Here is a 13,216-nt window from a genome sequence, read left to right as displayed (position 1 = left end):
GGGGGACAAACGAATTAGCGCCCGGCGCGCTCCGCCTCTCCACCTTTTCTCTTCAACTCTGCTGCACTCCATTTTCAAATAAAGCACTTAAACTCTCAACAATGTGTTCGCGAGCAAGCGTGGCGGCGCTGGCTTACCTTTGTGTCTAGCAAAGTACCGGCCGAGCACAATGAGCGCGCAGAGGATGGCAAACATCACAACGGCGACCACTCCACCGATGACGGCGTGGTCGATTTTCTGCGGCGCGCCCTCACCGGCTCTGGAGTCTTGGCAAAACAAAGTAAAAAAAAAAAACAACAACAAAAAAAAACACAATAACCAAAAGTTAATATCGTGGTTTGATACAATCTCAGCTTGAGAACTGTGGTAAAAGTGCAGCCCACACACACGTGGTTTTCTGGCCATCAGAGTGCCAAGCCAACGTTAGAGTGAGCAAACCAGAAAACTTTAAAGAGAGGAGGAATATTCTGAACATACACAGCTGCTTTCACACCACTTGGCACCTCTGGTAGAAACGTGTGAAAAGCCTTTAAGTTATATAATGTCTTACTGCAGGGGCGTAACCTCGCGTAAGACATTTATATTGAGTATATTTCTTGGGTCATGAAAATCTGTCCTGTAGAAAACCAACAGAGGAGAAAACAACATAAACCCAAGACTGTGGGCGATCTAAAGAGATCGTGCAAACAAGTGGTCAAAATTTGTGAAAAGTTCTGTCTTATCAGTAAAAACTGTTTTCTCACAAAGTAACAGAAAGAAGAGTGTTAAAAATGTTTTTAATGGGACGTATTTCCTGGCTGAATACTCAGGTTTAAGGTTTGATTCAGTACGATGTTTTGCTTGATTAATTTATTCTGTATTGTTTTTTTTTTCCTCCACATTTCACAAATAAATATGAAGGGTTCTTGTTATGAGAAATCATGTGGGTTTCGGTTCATAATTGATAAAAAAAAATCATCTTTTCATCCCTTAGTTCTTAAAAAAATCTTTTATCCTTAAAGGAGAATTATATGAAAAAAAACAACATGATTTTTAATTGTACAATTATTTCTGTTGCTTAGGCAGACTGAAACGTACAAACAGAAGGAGCTGTCGTCGCGTCATACTGCCGAACTCCAGTTTTTAACTTTTTTTTTTTTATTTTTTTTTTTTACTTTTGCTTTCAGACATCCCCCCTGGGGTCTCCTCAAGCGAGCGACGCTGAAAATATTAAGACAGTCATTCCACCATGAAACGGCAGACACTGTCTGCAATTTCGGCGAGAATTCACACACTGTAAGATGCGGCGTGATTTAAGGGGCCATTTCTGGAAGTTATAGAGCTCAATCATGAGAAAGAGACACGCGTCTGGAGATAAATTGGCGGCCGGCGTCCGTCCCTCCTCTGCCCCCAAAACCGAGAAATACTCGACTGCCTCAGGTGTCAGCGAGTATCGCTGTCCGGCACTTAGCCAGATTTATCCGTGCGCCGCTCGACATACAAGGCGAAACTCCGAAGCCCTTAAATTTCCAGTCTCAGAATAGTTCAGAGGCATTTATCAATAGTCTATATCTGTGCACATTGGGTCTGATTGAGGAGTGATGGGCGAGGGGGAATGGCTGCACTGTTCTTTGTGCTGCATGAGAGAGCAGCTCAATTTTCCATCAGTCTCCCCAGTCATGCTCCAAACTTGAATGATTTTGATAAAAGACGAGCTGAGGGTGCAGAATTTCTCGACGCGACGAAAAGGCGTAATAAGTCGACTTGAAGGGTCTGAGATGTGGCAGTCACATCTCAACCTAGAGGAAAAGAAAAAAAAAAGGAAAAAAAAGTTGAGAAATAATAATAAAAAAAGAAAAGAAAGGAAAAACACCTCATTCGGTAGCTCGGCTTGTCAGAATCGATTCCTACGATGAGCGTAATTAATAGGAAAAGTTCCGTTTCAGCCGAGCGCCCCCGCTAAAATGGATTCATCTTCAACAAGGAGGGCACGGCTGTTGCGCGTCGAGGCCCGTACAAGGCGCAGTTTGTTTACTGTATCAAGGATGTCAGGATAGCACAGCTCCCCCCTCCACACACACACACACACACCCCGGAGGAGACGAAACGGCCCGTGCTCCATGCTAATGAACATGCTCCCGCTAAATGGCCTGTGCACCGTCCTGTCTCATCTTCCCTCCCTTTTTTTTTTCCTCTTCTTCTTTTCCCTCCCAGCCTCCTGCCCTCACCTTGCTCACCCCCTGTCTTTTCACTTGACACATCCTGGAGGAAACACGCGGAGGTCTTGGCTGCCTCGGCGCATCGAGGGAGAGTTTGATTTAACAAGTAGGGGAGGGGAGAGAAAAAAAAAAAATTCATCCAGAGTCAGCAGCAAGACACTATCACAAAAATGTCAGAGAATAACTTAAAATCCCCTAACGGCAGCAGTATCAACGGCTATGGTTGGCTGCGTTTCGTGTTGCCTGCATTAGGCACACTGCTGAACACTGCTGGTTTTCTGTTCATTCCTGTATTTACCGCCGGGGTGAGCGGACAAAACATGACCCCAAAAATCCGACGCGGGCGCGTGCCGAAAATCTCTAATTTTTGCCCGTTTTCGCGACGTCCGACTTTGTTGTAAAGGGAATTACAGAGCATGCCAAAAGCACAGGGCTTCAGTGTGCTGCAAGATGATTTCAAATGTAAAGGTCAGCAGTGACCAGGAGTGCTGACTCAGTCTCCTGGTCACTGCGCTCCTATGTGGAAATATTCACTGTTGCTTGTGGGTTTATTATGTTGCTGGTCACACAGGAAATTTGGGAGTTTAAGTTATGTCAAAGACTAAAGGTCAGGATAAACTATCATCTATAGAATTTGCAGGAAAGGTCATGAAATAGAAGTTTACAAGTGGATATTTATACGCACTTACTGTACATAATCAGAATCAGACATAAATACATCAAAATCTGCGTTTTGACTATATTTCAAAGCGCTTAAGTCGTTTTCCGGCAAAAAACAATTTTTTGCATTGCACTGATTTTAGCGGGAAGTTATCACTGTCTATGGATGATGATGTTTTACTGTTACAGCACCGTTTAAAGTAAAAATAAAACATTTCTAATCAGAAGAAATGAAAACTCTCTCTATAAAGATCAACTGATGAATTTCCCCACAGTGAGGCAGTAAAGCATATTTCTATTCTCTGCGTAAAAAAAGGAAAAAAAAAGACATTTTGAGAGCCACGGTACTGTAGTGCAGCTACACCATCACAACTGATTACCTTTATGTGGAGAAAAGTGAGACCTGCATAACCAGAACACGGCTCGCTAATACAAAATCAGCAATCTGGTCGACACAACAGTTGGGAGAAAAATGCCAACATCCGCACATAACGGAGTAACAGCAGAAAGGCGGCTGAAGCTGCAACATTTAGGTGAAGACTGTCGGTTGCATTATGTTTCAAAGTGCAATTTCTGTCCAAGCAGGTCACCTAAAACAACAGTAAATATCAGTCACATGTGTTAAGACCAGTCATGTTGTTTTATTTAACTGGTTTTCCTCTCACTGTGAGACATTGTATCCAACTAAACCTTCTGCTTTATTAGATGGAATAACAAAAACTATTTCTATTCACTAAAGTCTAGAAAAAATAAGTGTGTAAAACAAAGCTTAGATGTTTGAGTGCGTATATATACTCAGTGGAAATGAGCCAAATATCCAGCAAACTATAGCAACTAAACTCAGGAAAAATACCCAAAATGTTCAAATCAAAGGTTAGAGTTTGAAGGTAATTCTAACAAACACTAAGGCAATGTATTTAAACTTTTGAGTTTAAAAAGAGTAAAACAATTATTCTCTCTTTGGCAAACACAAATAATTTAGCCAACTACTGTTTAAGTTGGACTTATGATGATGATGTGAAAAAAAATGGTTGTGTCTTTTCATTTATAAATCTCTGATTTCAATTGTAAACAAGCATAAACACAGCTATTGTTCACACTAAAGTTATTTGGTTCACTTTAATTAGTAGTTAGCTTGACAAAGACTGATCTGTTTGTCTAAAATGAGGCAGGCAGTTACCCACTGCTAGTAAGATACTGACTACTGATAGCAACCTGGCAGAACCCGTCTTCAGTCATTGTGAACCATGCATGAATTTTACATGGACGTGTTCCAACTAAACAGAAGGTTTTTAACTGATAACATGTAAATCAGGGATTTTATTATTATTATTATTATTATTATTATTATTATTGGAGGATGTCTGATAAACAAAATAATCTTCGTAAGCCTTCACGGCTGAGCAATTCCAATTTACAACTGCGACGTACCAGCTACAGCCTTAAAAGCGTTGGTTTCTGAACGCGCCGCAGCACGGCGGGCGTCTGGAAGATCGCCAAACGAGACGGCGCGCGAACGTCACCGCAACTTTTCCCAGCCGTTTATTGGGAGCAAGTGTAGGAGCGGGAAAGAAAGATAGAAGGAAAGAAAGAAGGAAAGAAGGAAAAAACGGTCTACCGTTTGTTTAACAGTGTAGCTGATGTGTTCAGATATATGTGGTATTGATTTGGACACAGAAACTTGTCGGTGAGTTTTATCTGCAGTGCTTGGTGTTTGCGCGCTGTAAACAAATCCAGAGGTGACATCGCATCACCGGAGGAAACTCTCCACTGTGATTAACACGTGAAGGCAGAAGGGGACCAGTGGGGAAACTTTCAACATTTCAACAGCTCTCTGAGGACTTAAAGTCCCATAATCACGGTTTTGTTTTTTGTCTTTTTTTGTGTTAAGAAAAGTGAATTGATTTGTTCTGTAAATTATTTTCTTGAGATTGTTTCATAAATTTGTCAAGAAAAAGTTGTAATTAATTTGTCATTATTACAATTTGTGTTGAATTTTCTCATTTATTGCATATAATATGTTTATTTTTTATCACATTAATATGATAGCTTTACTTGTTTTTTTATGCTTGGTCATTTCAATTCCTAAATTAACTGTGACAAACAACGTCTTAATTACCATGTGCACCTCTGTCGAATATGAATTATTCTGTAAAATAAACTCATTTTTTGAACCTTTAATCATCTGGCGCAGGTAGCTAACTTTAAAAAAACTGATCCAAAGTGTAAATTAAGCTAATTCCTTTATGTAGAAGTAATGCAATCATTATTAAATGACACATTTAAATAATTACTGATTGAAGTTAATCAAACAAGACTTTTTTTTTTTTATATTACCATTGGCCAAAGTGCTTTACAAAGAATAAAAGGTGATGATGATAATTATGATATTCACACTTTAAGAAAAAACATAGATGTTAGACATTTCTGGAGCTTTATAAAACAAAGTCATGCAGCACCATCACTGCCAGTCAGCTGGTTCAAATCAAGCAACAAGAAAATATTAATAAGAAAATAACTAAAGAAGCACCTCCAGTCACTTTCAGTATGATATTGTCATTTGAAAACAGTTTCTTTCCACGTTTGCTCAGGAAGGCAGATTGCTGTCATTGATTCATTACATTTGGCCGGGAATTATTAAGATCCTAGGCTCAAATTTGAATGCCAAAAAGGGTTATTAAGTTTCAAATAATCTTATTTAGATCATTTTACAGATTATTTCTTTACACGTCATGGAACCGTGAATCTGTGGCATTTTTCGTCGCGATTATCTAACGTCAAAACGTTAAGGTGTGGGGCTTTAACCTAGAGTGTTGCTTTGACTCCTTGGGTCTCCCGTGGCAACCGTTCAGGTGTGCTCCACTCAGCAACCCTCACCCTCTCAGCTCCTCCAGACTAGCGGCAGCAGCAATTAGCAAACACCGCCTCAGCTCATTGTGTGAACTACAACCCTCCTGAGATCGGCTGTGAACTTCATCAATGGGCGTGGAGAAGCACTGCTATGACGACGTACCGAAAGGGTAGGAGGCTCTTAAAGAGACAGAGACCACTTTCAAGCTGTCAGGTAGGGCTCTGCACAAAGATGGATTTCTTTTAAGCTGTTTTTGATATTTATGGCATTTTCATAACAACTGAAGGTAACAGGTACTTCACTGTGGCATAAAATGAAGAATCTCATAGTAGCATATCAAGTGATTCAATTTATTAAATAAGCAAACTCAAGTAAGTTGTTCCATTTTCAGCTGTGCTCTGATATTTAATAAAGAACGTTGTTGAAAAGTTAATTTATTTAAGTAACTTGATTCACTAAGAAACATTAAAAGCCAATACTAATACTAATGTTTTCACATCGTTGTAGTCTTTACATTTGCTGATTCTGATTATTTTCTGCTTCCAGCTGAGAAAAACACGACCGGAATATTACATCTGAAAAACAGAAAAAGGAAACATTTTGCATCACCAGAAGGCATATTTTAATGTACTGAATTTAGCTGAGTTTTGCTCTTTTACTTTGATCAGGGATCTTGATACTAACAACGGAGCAGTTCTTGAAAAAGCTTGTTGGAAAAACATTTTGGAATCACATTAATCTGACAAATAAATATTTGAAGTTGGCCTTTTACATATACTGATCAACAGGTTGCCTTCTACATAAATGTATACTTGGCAACACATTTCACTATGTACCGTCTATGTTTAAGCTAAAAAGAAAGGGTTTTGAGAGACACATCATTAGATATCTCGGTGTAAACATGTCTTCGCCTTTCATGTTTCAACAGTGTCGTTCCTTCATTGTCTTCTCAGGGCCAGTGTTTAAAACAGTTATTTAGCTCACAGCCAGCAGATATATTATCGCAGTCACAATCAAATCAAGCCTTAACCGAATTAGCACCCTTTGCATAGTCCTTTATTATGATTACTGTCATTTATCCTTCTTCCTATGTGGATCGGTTTGTCACTTGGCGCGCTAACAAATCCAGGATTAAGTTTCCCTGCAGCTCGCCGAACTGTTTTTGCATTTGTAACAACAGAAGGTGCTCGGAGTGGGAAGAAAATCTCCAAATGAGAGACGGTATCATTATGGCAGCCTTTTGTGGCCTCGCACTTGAATCAAGTAGAATTTGATTATGTCTGTAATGTGTCTGGCTGCTGTCCACATCCCCGGTGCAGCTCTTTCTCCTTCTCGCTCTCTCTCACTCTTTTTTTTCCTCCCCTCCCGCTCTCCCTCGCTGTGCTAGCGGCTCGATCAGAGAGCGCTGACATGTCCACACCGGCGTCCTGACAGGATGCGCGCAACCGTGGGGATTTATGGGAGAATAAAGAGGATTTGCAACTGATGCCCGTGTCTGTGCGGCTGGGAGATCTGCTCCGCTCAAGTCCCACTGTCACATGCTTTACAGTCGCACCTTTTCCATCTCCGCGCCGGAATGACTAATTGCCGCTCTGGTCAGTAGCAGAGCATCCTATTAGAGGGTCTGCTGTCAGCGACGAGATCAGACCGCCGCGGCTCTTCCCCAGGTTTATTACAGGGGCGTATCATTTCAGCTTTCCTCTCTTTTATCCTTTTGTTTTCAGCTAATGCTACACACCCAACCTTCTCACGGGAAAGTCGCACGTCTTCACAAAACCAGAGCGTTCACGTCCCTTGAACTTTTCCAACGCGTCCTCGCACTACAACCAACACGCGGCTTGTTTTATTCGAATTTTATGTGGCAGACCAAAACGAGCAAGCGCGTAAAATGTGGAAAGGAAGCGCTCAAGGTAAACGGAGGCGCTTGCAAACATTACTATTTCAAAACTAAACCACTGAACAAGTGACATCTTTGCTGCACAAGGACCTCAAAGCAGTCTAAAAATGCTTCATTTTTTTCCTTTCTCCATTACACAAATAGATAATGTAAAGTTATCTAATCTCATCACGCGCTTCCTTTTAGAACGTGCCTCTAATTGGCCCATTCATCCCAACCTGTATCTAAGCAAGACTTTTTCCTCTCAGGAACAACGGCCTGGTCCCCCAAAGACGCTTCCACACCACCACAGGTGAAACTCAGTGCAAAGGCTTGATCACTAAATACATTCAAAAAGTTGAACAGCCTATGAAACTATTTGATATATAAACATAATGACATTCGACGGAAGTGACGAGGCCTCTGAAAATGCGGATGTGAGCTTGAACTGCTCCATGAGATGCCAGTGTGTCTTTTGAGATTTTACAAAATAAAAAAGCAAGAACTTTTTTTTTTTTTTTTTACCAAGAAAATATCCAGGCAAAGAACTAGCTTATAATAATAATAATAATAATAAGAAGAAGAAATATAGGTTCTTTTCTTGAAGATGCACATGGTACGGGTGTTTTAAAACTATTCTTTACAAGGAAAGAAAAATGAGGTCACAGCATTAGTGTTTTGGCACATAACTTTCTATGTTCAACCTTGTGGTAAAATGTGGTATAAAAAAAGGAGATCTGGATGAGCATCTTTATCTCTGTTAAACACACACACACACACACACACACACTCACCCTGGTGGAGTAAATTGCTTGTTTTAACTTAAGGGAGATTTCACTGCGAATTGTCTGGAGACCAATTAGAATAGACCTTAAAGTATGTTGTTCCATTAAAAGCTGAATAAATAATGGGAGAAAAATTGTCTAAGAACCTAGGCATGACTGAAAAATAAACTTATCAGGAAAGGGAGAAAAAATGAGAACAATAAAACTAACTACAATTTCTAAAACAGTGATGATGATGGTGAAAAACACATAAAAAACAACGAAACGTCAAGTTTATCTGGTACTTTTGAACACTAAATAATCTCATAACACAACTAAGCACTTGCTTGTGCAGGTAATACGCTATATTACTTAGCATGTGCCACAGTCAGCATTGAAAAAGTTATTATAGCGGTTAAACAGTCAAGCATCCAGCCAATAAACTCCAGTGGAAACCTCAGGACTGAGAAAAAAAAAGAAAGAAAAAGAGTTAACCACAGCCTTAAAACAGCCTGTGCATTCCTGAAATACCATCACAAGACGGTTTTGGTCTGAGCATAAGCACATTTTGTTGAGAGGAGTCATGAGAATGACCCTGAAATCATTTATGTTTCTCTGCACCCCTTGCAAAAGTTACGAGGATCCGCACAATTCCTCACGGCTTAGCCAAAACAGCAACGAAATTTATATAGCCGCTCACAGATTAGGTCCGCAGGGCGAGCCGAGGAGGCCCGAGTAAAATTCATGTCTACTTTGTTAGCTGGCAAAGCTCTTACAGGCAGTTAATAAAAGCAGTGGGTGATGTGTAAATTCAGACATTTGCAACGTGAAATAGTTCACTTGACACTCTTGAAGTGCAGCCTTTGGAAATTTTTTTAAGAGGAAAAAAAAGTTATTTGGTTATTTTAATGCACAATGGAAAAGAAAAAGAGCAAAGAAAAACAATCAGTCACCATAAATGCTCTTTATTTTTTTATTTTTTAAATGCTCGTTATTCATAAATACGATCATCTTTCATCGTAAAATTTTCATTCTCCTAAGTGTTGAGTGTAAAATTTGAAAAACTTTTGTGTGAAACCGTAAAAGTTGAGTTTTCAAATGACACTTTTGCTGATTAAAGGAAAAGAGGTGACCTAAACTGATGTTCTTGTTTAGTCAAGGCGTGAATTAACTAACCTAAATTAATTTTCATCAGCCAGGCTGGATATTTGCAGAAATTGGTTAAATAGAACCTGAGAATATGAAGCAACGCATCCAGCCCGGATATTAAAAAACAAAAAAAAAAACAGATGGAAAAACAAACTCTTCACATCTATTGGTCTACAAAGGGTCACAAAACCATTTGTAACGCTGTGGGACTCAAACGCACCACAGAGAGAGTCATTATCCTTAAATGCCCAAAACATTTAACAAAGGAAAACTGTCCCAGAAGTGGCCAGTCTACCAAAATTACCCCAAAGTGCATTGACGAGTCAGTCAAAAGAGTCCAAAACAGACACAAGCAACATCGAAAGCCCAGGACGTTAACCTGCCTCTGTTCAGGTTAATAGTCAAGATCCAACAACAGAAGAGAGAAACTGGGCAGAAAAAATGGGATGGAGGAAACCACTGCCAAAGGAAATATCACAGCAATCCACAATCATTTTGGAAAACTATCCTGCATTCTACAATGGAGCTTTTAGTAAAAGGTGAATGTTCTTCTACATCCTTCATGATCCAAACAGCCTCTCAGAAAATAAACCTACCCACAGTCAAGCATGTTGGTGGTAGCGTAGTAGCCTGGAGTTGCTTTGGTGCTGTCGGACCTGGAAAACATCCCCTCACTAACAGAACCATGAACTGGTTCTGGGAATTTAAAATCAATTAAAAATGCTCAAAAATTATTTTTAGTCTACTTTTTCTTTCGTTTTTTTTTTTTTGTAAAATTATGTTTTTGGTACTTTTTAAAATTTAAGAACAAGCCAGGCAGCTAAGCTAACCTAACGATGCTTTCACACCAAACGCATCAGACTCGCTCTACGGTTGTTTTCGGTTGCCGGCCTGTTCGTCGGATGTGTTGACGCATCAAACGCTCCAAAGGCTTCAAACTGTGCTGCTCTAGTTGCTCTAAACGCGCCTTAATATAGACTTTGAACGTAAAGCAGCCGCATGAAACGAGTTTAGTGTGAAGGCACGGTAACCCTGGTGGTTTAAGTTACAGAATTTTATGCACAAACTTATTTTTGTTTAAAGATAAACTTGATACAGAATGGAACTTTCACTGAATTTTTATTTTTTTTCTTATTGGCTCTAGTGGGCCTTTATTTGATAGTTAACTGACAGGAAAGTGGGTAATGAGAGAAGGGGGAAGACATGCATCAAAGGTTGCCAAGGCTGGGAATTGAACCTGCGACAGCTGCGTCGAGGACTAAGGCCTCCATATGAGGGTTGTGCTGAACCCCTGTGCCACCACAGCACAACCCTACTGAATTGTTTTTAATAAATGGCCTATTTGTTTGCACTGTCCTTTCCTCTTGTCAGTCACATAATTTAAACTAAATCTCTTGGCCATTTGAATAATAAAAACTGCGTTTCTAAATCAAATCATGATCCTAAAAATCTGAATCAAACTGAATCACTAGGTGCTGACAGATTTGCATCCCTGCCGTAAGTTCAGTTCTCTAAGATAATGCTTGGAAAGAGAAAGTCCAGCCATCAGATTTGAAATACTCCACTGTGAACGTCTTAAAAACATACAAAAGTAACAATGCAGGAAAAAAATATTGGTTATAAAGTGTCTATCTCGAGGTCTGGACTTCAATCGCACTGAGATGTTAGCAATTGGTGGCACTACTTGTTATTTGGATTAAGCAACAATTGATTTGATTTCCAGAGAGGGCCAGGTTTGTTTGGAGAGGTTTTTTTTTTCTCTCCCTTAATAAATGAAATCTTCTCTTGAAAGCTACATTTTTACTTTCACTCAGGCTGATTTTAAAAAGGGTTTGTTTAGCTGAAACAATAAAGTGCATCCAAGAAGCACCAAAACAAAACAAAGTCTATCAGGGGGGAAATGCGTCTTACAAGCCCACTTTGGTTTTTACTTAGCCATTTTAAGCAAGTCAAATATTAGAAATAAAAATAAACCAGTAGGAGAATAAGAAATAAAAGGAAATTTATCTATAGGGGCGACAGACACTTTCTGTCAGTCGGATTAATCCGGCGGGGTCCAACAGCAGCACGATCTGCAGAAACGGGTGTTCTCAATCAAGTCAACAACACAAGTCTTTGTTTCGTGTCTTCCCTCTTTCATGTCTACCCTCCTCTGGCTCTCCTCAACGCCTCGGGTTTACTGGAGGCTTACCTAGGATATGATGTCCCTGCTTTGGATCGTCTGTGAGCATCTGAGGAGCTCAAGCATTATCACGGCAGACTCTCTGCTCTCCTTCAGAGCTAGAGATCCGCGGTTATATCCCCCTCTCCCCGGACGAAACGCAACCGCAAGAAAAGAAAATCGGGGCCTGCTAATGCTCGTTTCGATGTTGGCCCCCATCTTGGATCTGATGCTAAAAATCATTTAAGCTGCTCGGATTGGCGGCTACACCTTAAACACACCCGCGTCGTCTCTGACTTGAGACAAAGTCGGAAGCGAGAAGCTTTTCAGACTTCTTTAAATATTCAACGGCGACACATGTCGAGACACGAGGCCTGAAAACTTTCAAACACATGAAAGAAATGTTCTTTTTAAAACAGTGACTTATCTCTCCCCAGTGGTCTACCCGCCCACACACACTCTCTGCATCTAGGAAGACTCCGAGCGACCTGATGATATAATTTCCAGCAAAACTTTCTGAACATGAAACAACAAACGCAGAAGACAAACCGCTGTGAGTTTCTGTGCTTTGTTATGACATTTGCTCTTTCATTGCACAAGACAATATTAGGATTTGGCACTGACACTTCTGAAGTCACAACTAAAGGAGAAAATTGCAAGCAAGATATAAATATAGCGACTTGAATCGTATTTCAGAAAAACAAACAGATTTCCATATAAGAACTATGACGAAAAAGAAACTAACTCTAAAAAGCCAGTTATATGTTTTTTTTTTTACTCTATAGTGGGAAAGTGGTGTCCTTTTTTTATTTCTTCATGGGAGGAGATGAGGTTGTGTTTGTTCAACCAAAGCTAAAAAAAACAACCCAATAACAAATAAACAAGATAAAAACAATAGAGAAAAAAATGTGAATTAAATATTTGGAAAACACATATCAAATCTCATGCATGCAATTAAAAATCAGGTTTATTTATATTGTTTACTTATGCTATCATGTAACAGTTGTCTTTTTAAAATCCTTATCATTTTGAGATGACATTTCAAAGCTCAAAAAAGGTCATGATTTCCCCCAATTGGCCAAACGATTATCTGAATTACTCAGCAGGTCAATCAGGCATTCAGCATCCTGAGGTGAGCAAATCTTCATTAGTGGAGACAGAGCATCTGCATGGTGTCACGTTCGATTTAAGTAACGTTGCTATTGAGTTACTGCTATGTCAACCGTGTAGCAGTTGCGCTTGTGTGCGGTTTGTAAGCTGGTCATCATGACTCAGCACAAAAATACATTCAAGAAGACCTGGTTTGTAACCAGGTCTTCTTGTTCATGTCTACTTTGCATTTGTAAAATCAGAGCCAAGCATGGAGGAGCAGCATTCAGTTTCTATGCTCGTCTAATCCGAAACAAACTTCCAGAAAACTGCAAAACGGCTGAAACCCTGAGTTCCTTTCAATCAAGGCTGAAAGCCCATCTATACAACTGTTATATTGTTATACAAACAAACCTGACATGAATGTTGTCTTTGTCTGGTTCGGTAGCTTAAGGTAGTTTGTAGCAG

The 13,216-nt window shown here is 39.8% G+C and overlaps 1 protein-coding gene across 3 annotated transcripts in view; it reads right to left on the bottom strand.

Annotated features, from left to right (window-relative positions):
• cadm1b (cell adhesion molecule 1b) overlaps positions 1 to 13,216 on the bottom strand; it is a 275,050-nt gene that overhangs the window by 3,569 nt on the left and 258,265 nt on the right. For all 3 annotated transcript variants that reach the window (XM_015037148.1, XM_015037234.1, XM_015037317.1), the window contains one exon: positions 138 to 266. In XM_015037148.1, the coding sequence (XP_014892634.1) occupies positions 138 to 266 (129 nt within the window). The remainder of the gene's footprint in view (positions 1 to 137; positions 267 to 13,216) is intronic.

This window comes from Poecilia latipinna, unplaced genomic scaffold, assembly GCF_001443285.1.
Source record: "Poecilia latipinna isolate Pla-1442-1.1 unplaced genomic scaffold, P_latipinna-1.0 Scaffold1, whole genome shotgun sequence".
Classification (NCBI taxonomy): domain Eukaryota; kingdom Metazoa; phylum Chordata; class Actinopteri; order Cyprinodontiformes; family Poeciliidae; genus Poecilia; species Poecilia latipinna.
The sequence above is the reverse complement of the archived record's forward strand: the minus strand, read 5'-3'. Positions and strand labels throughout refer to the sequence as shown.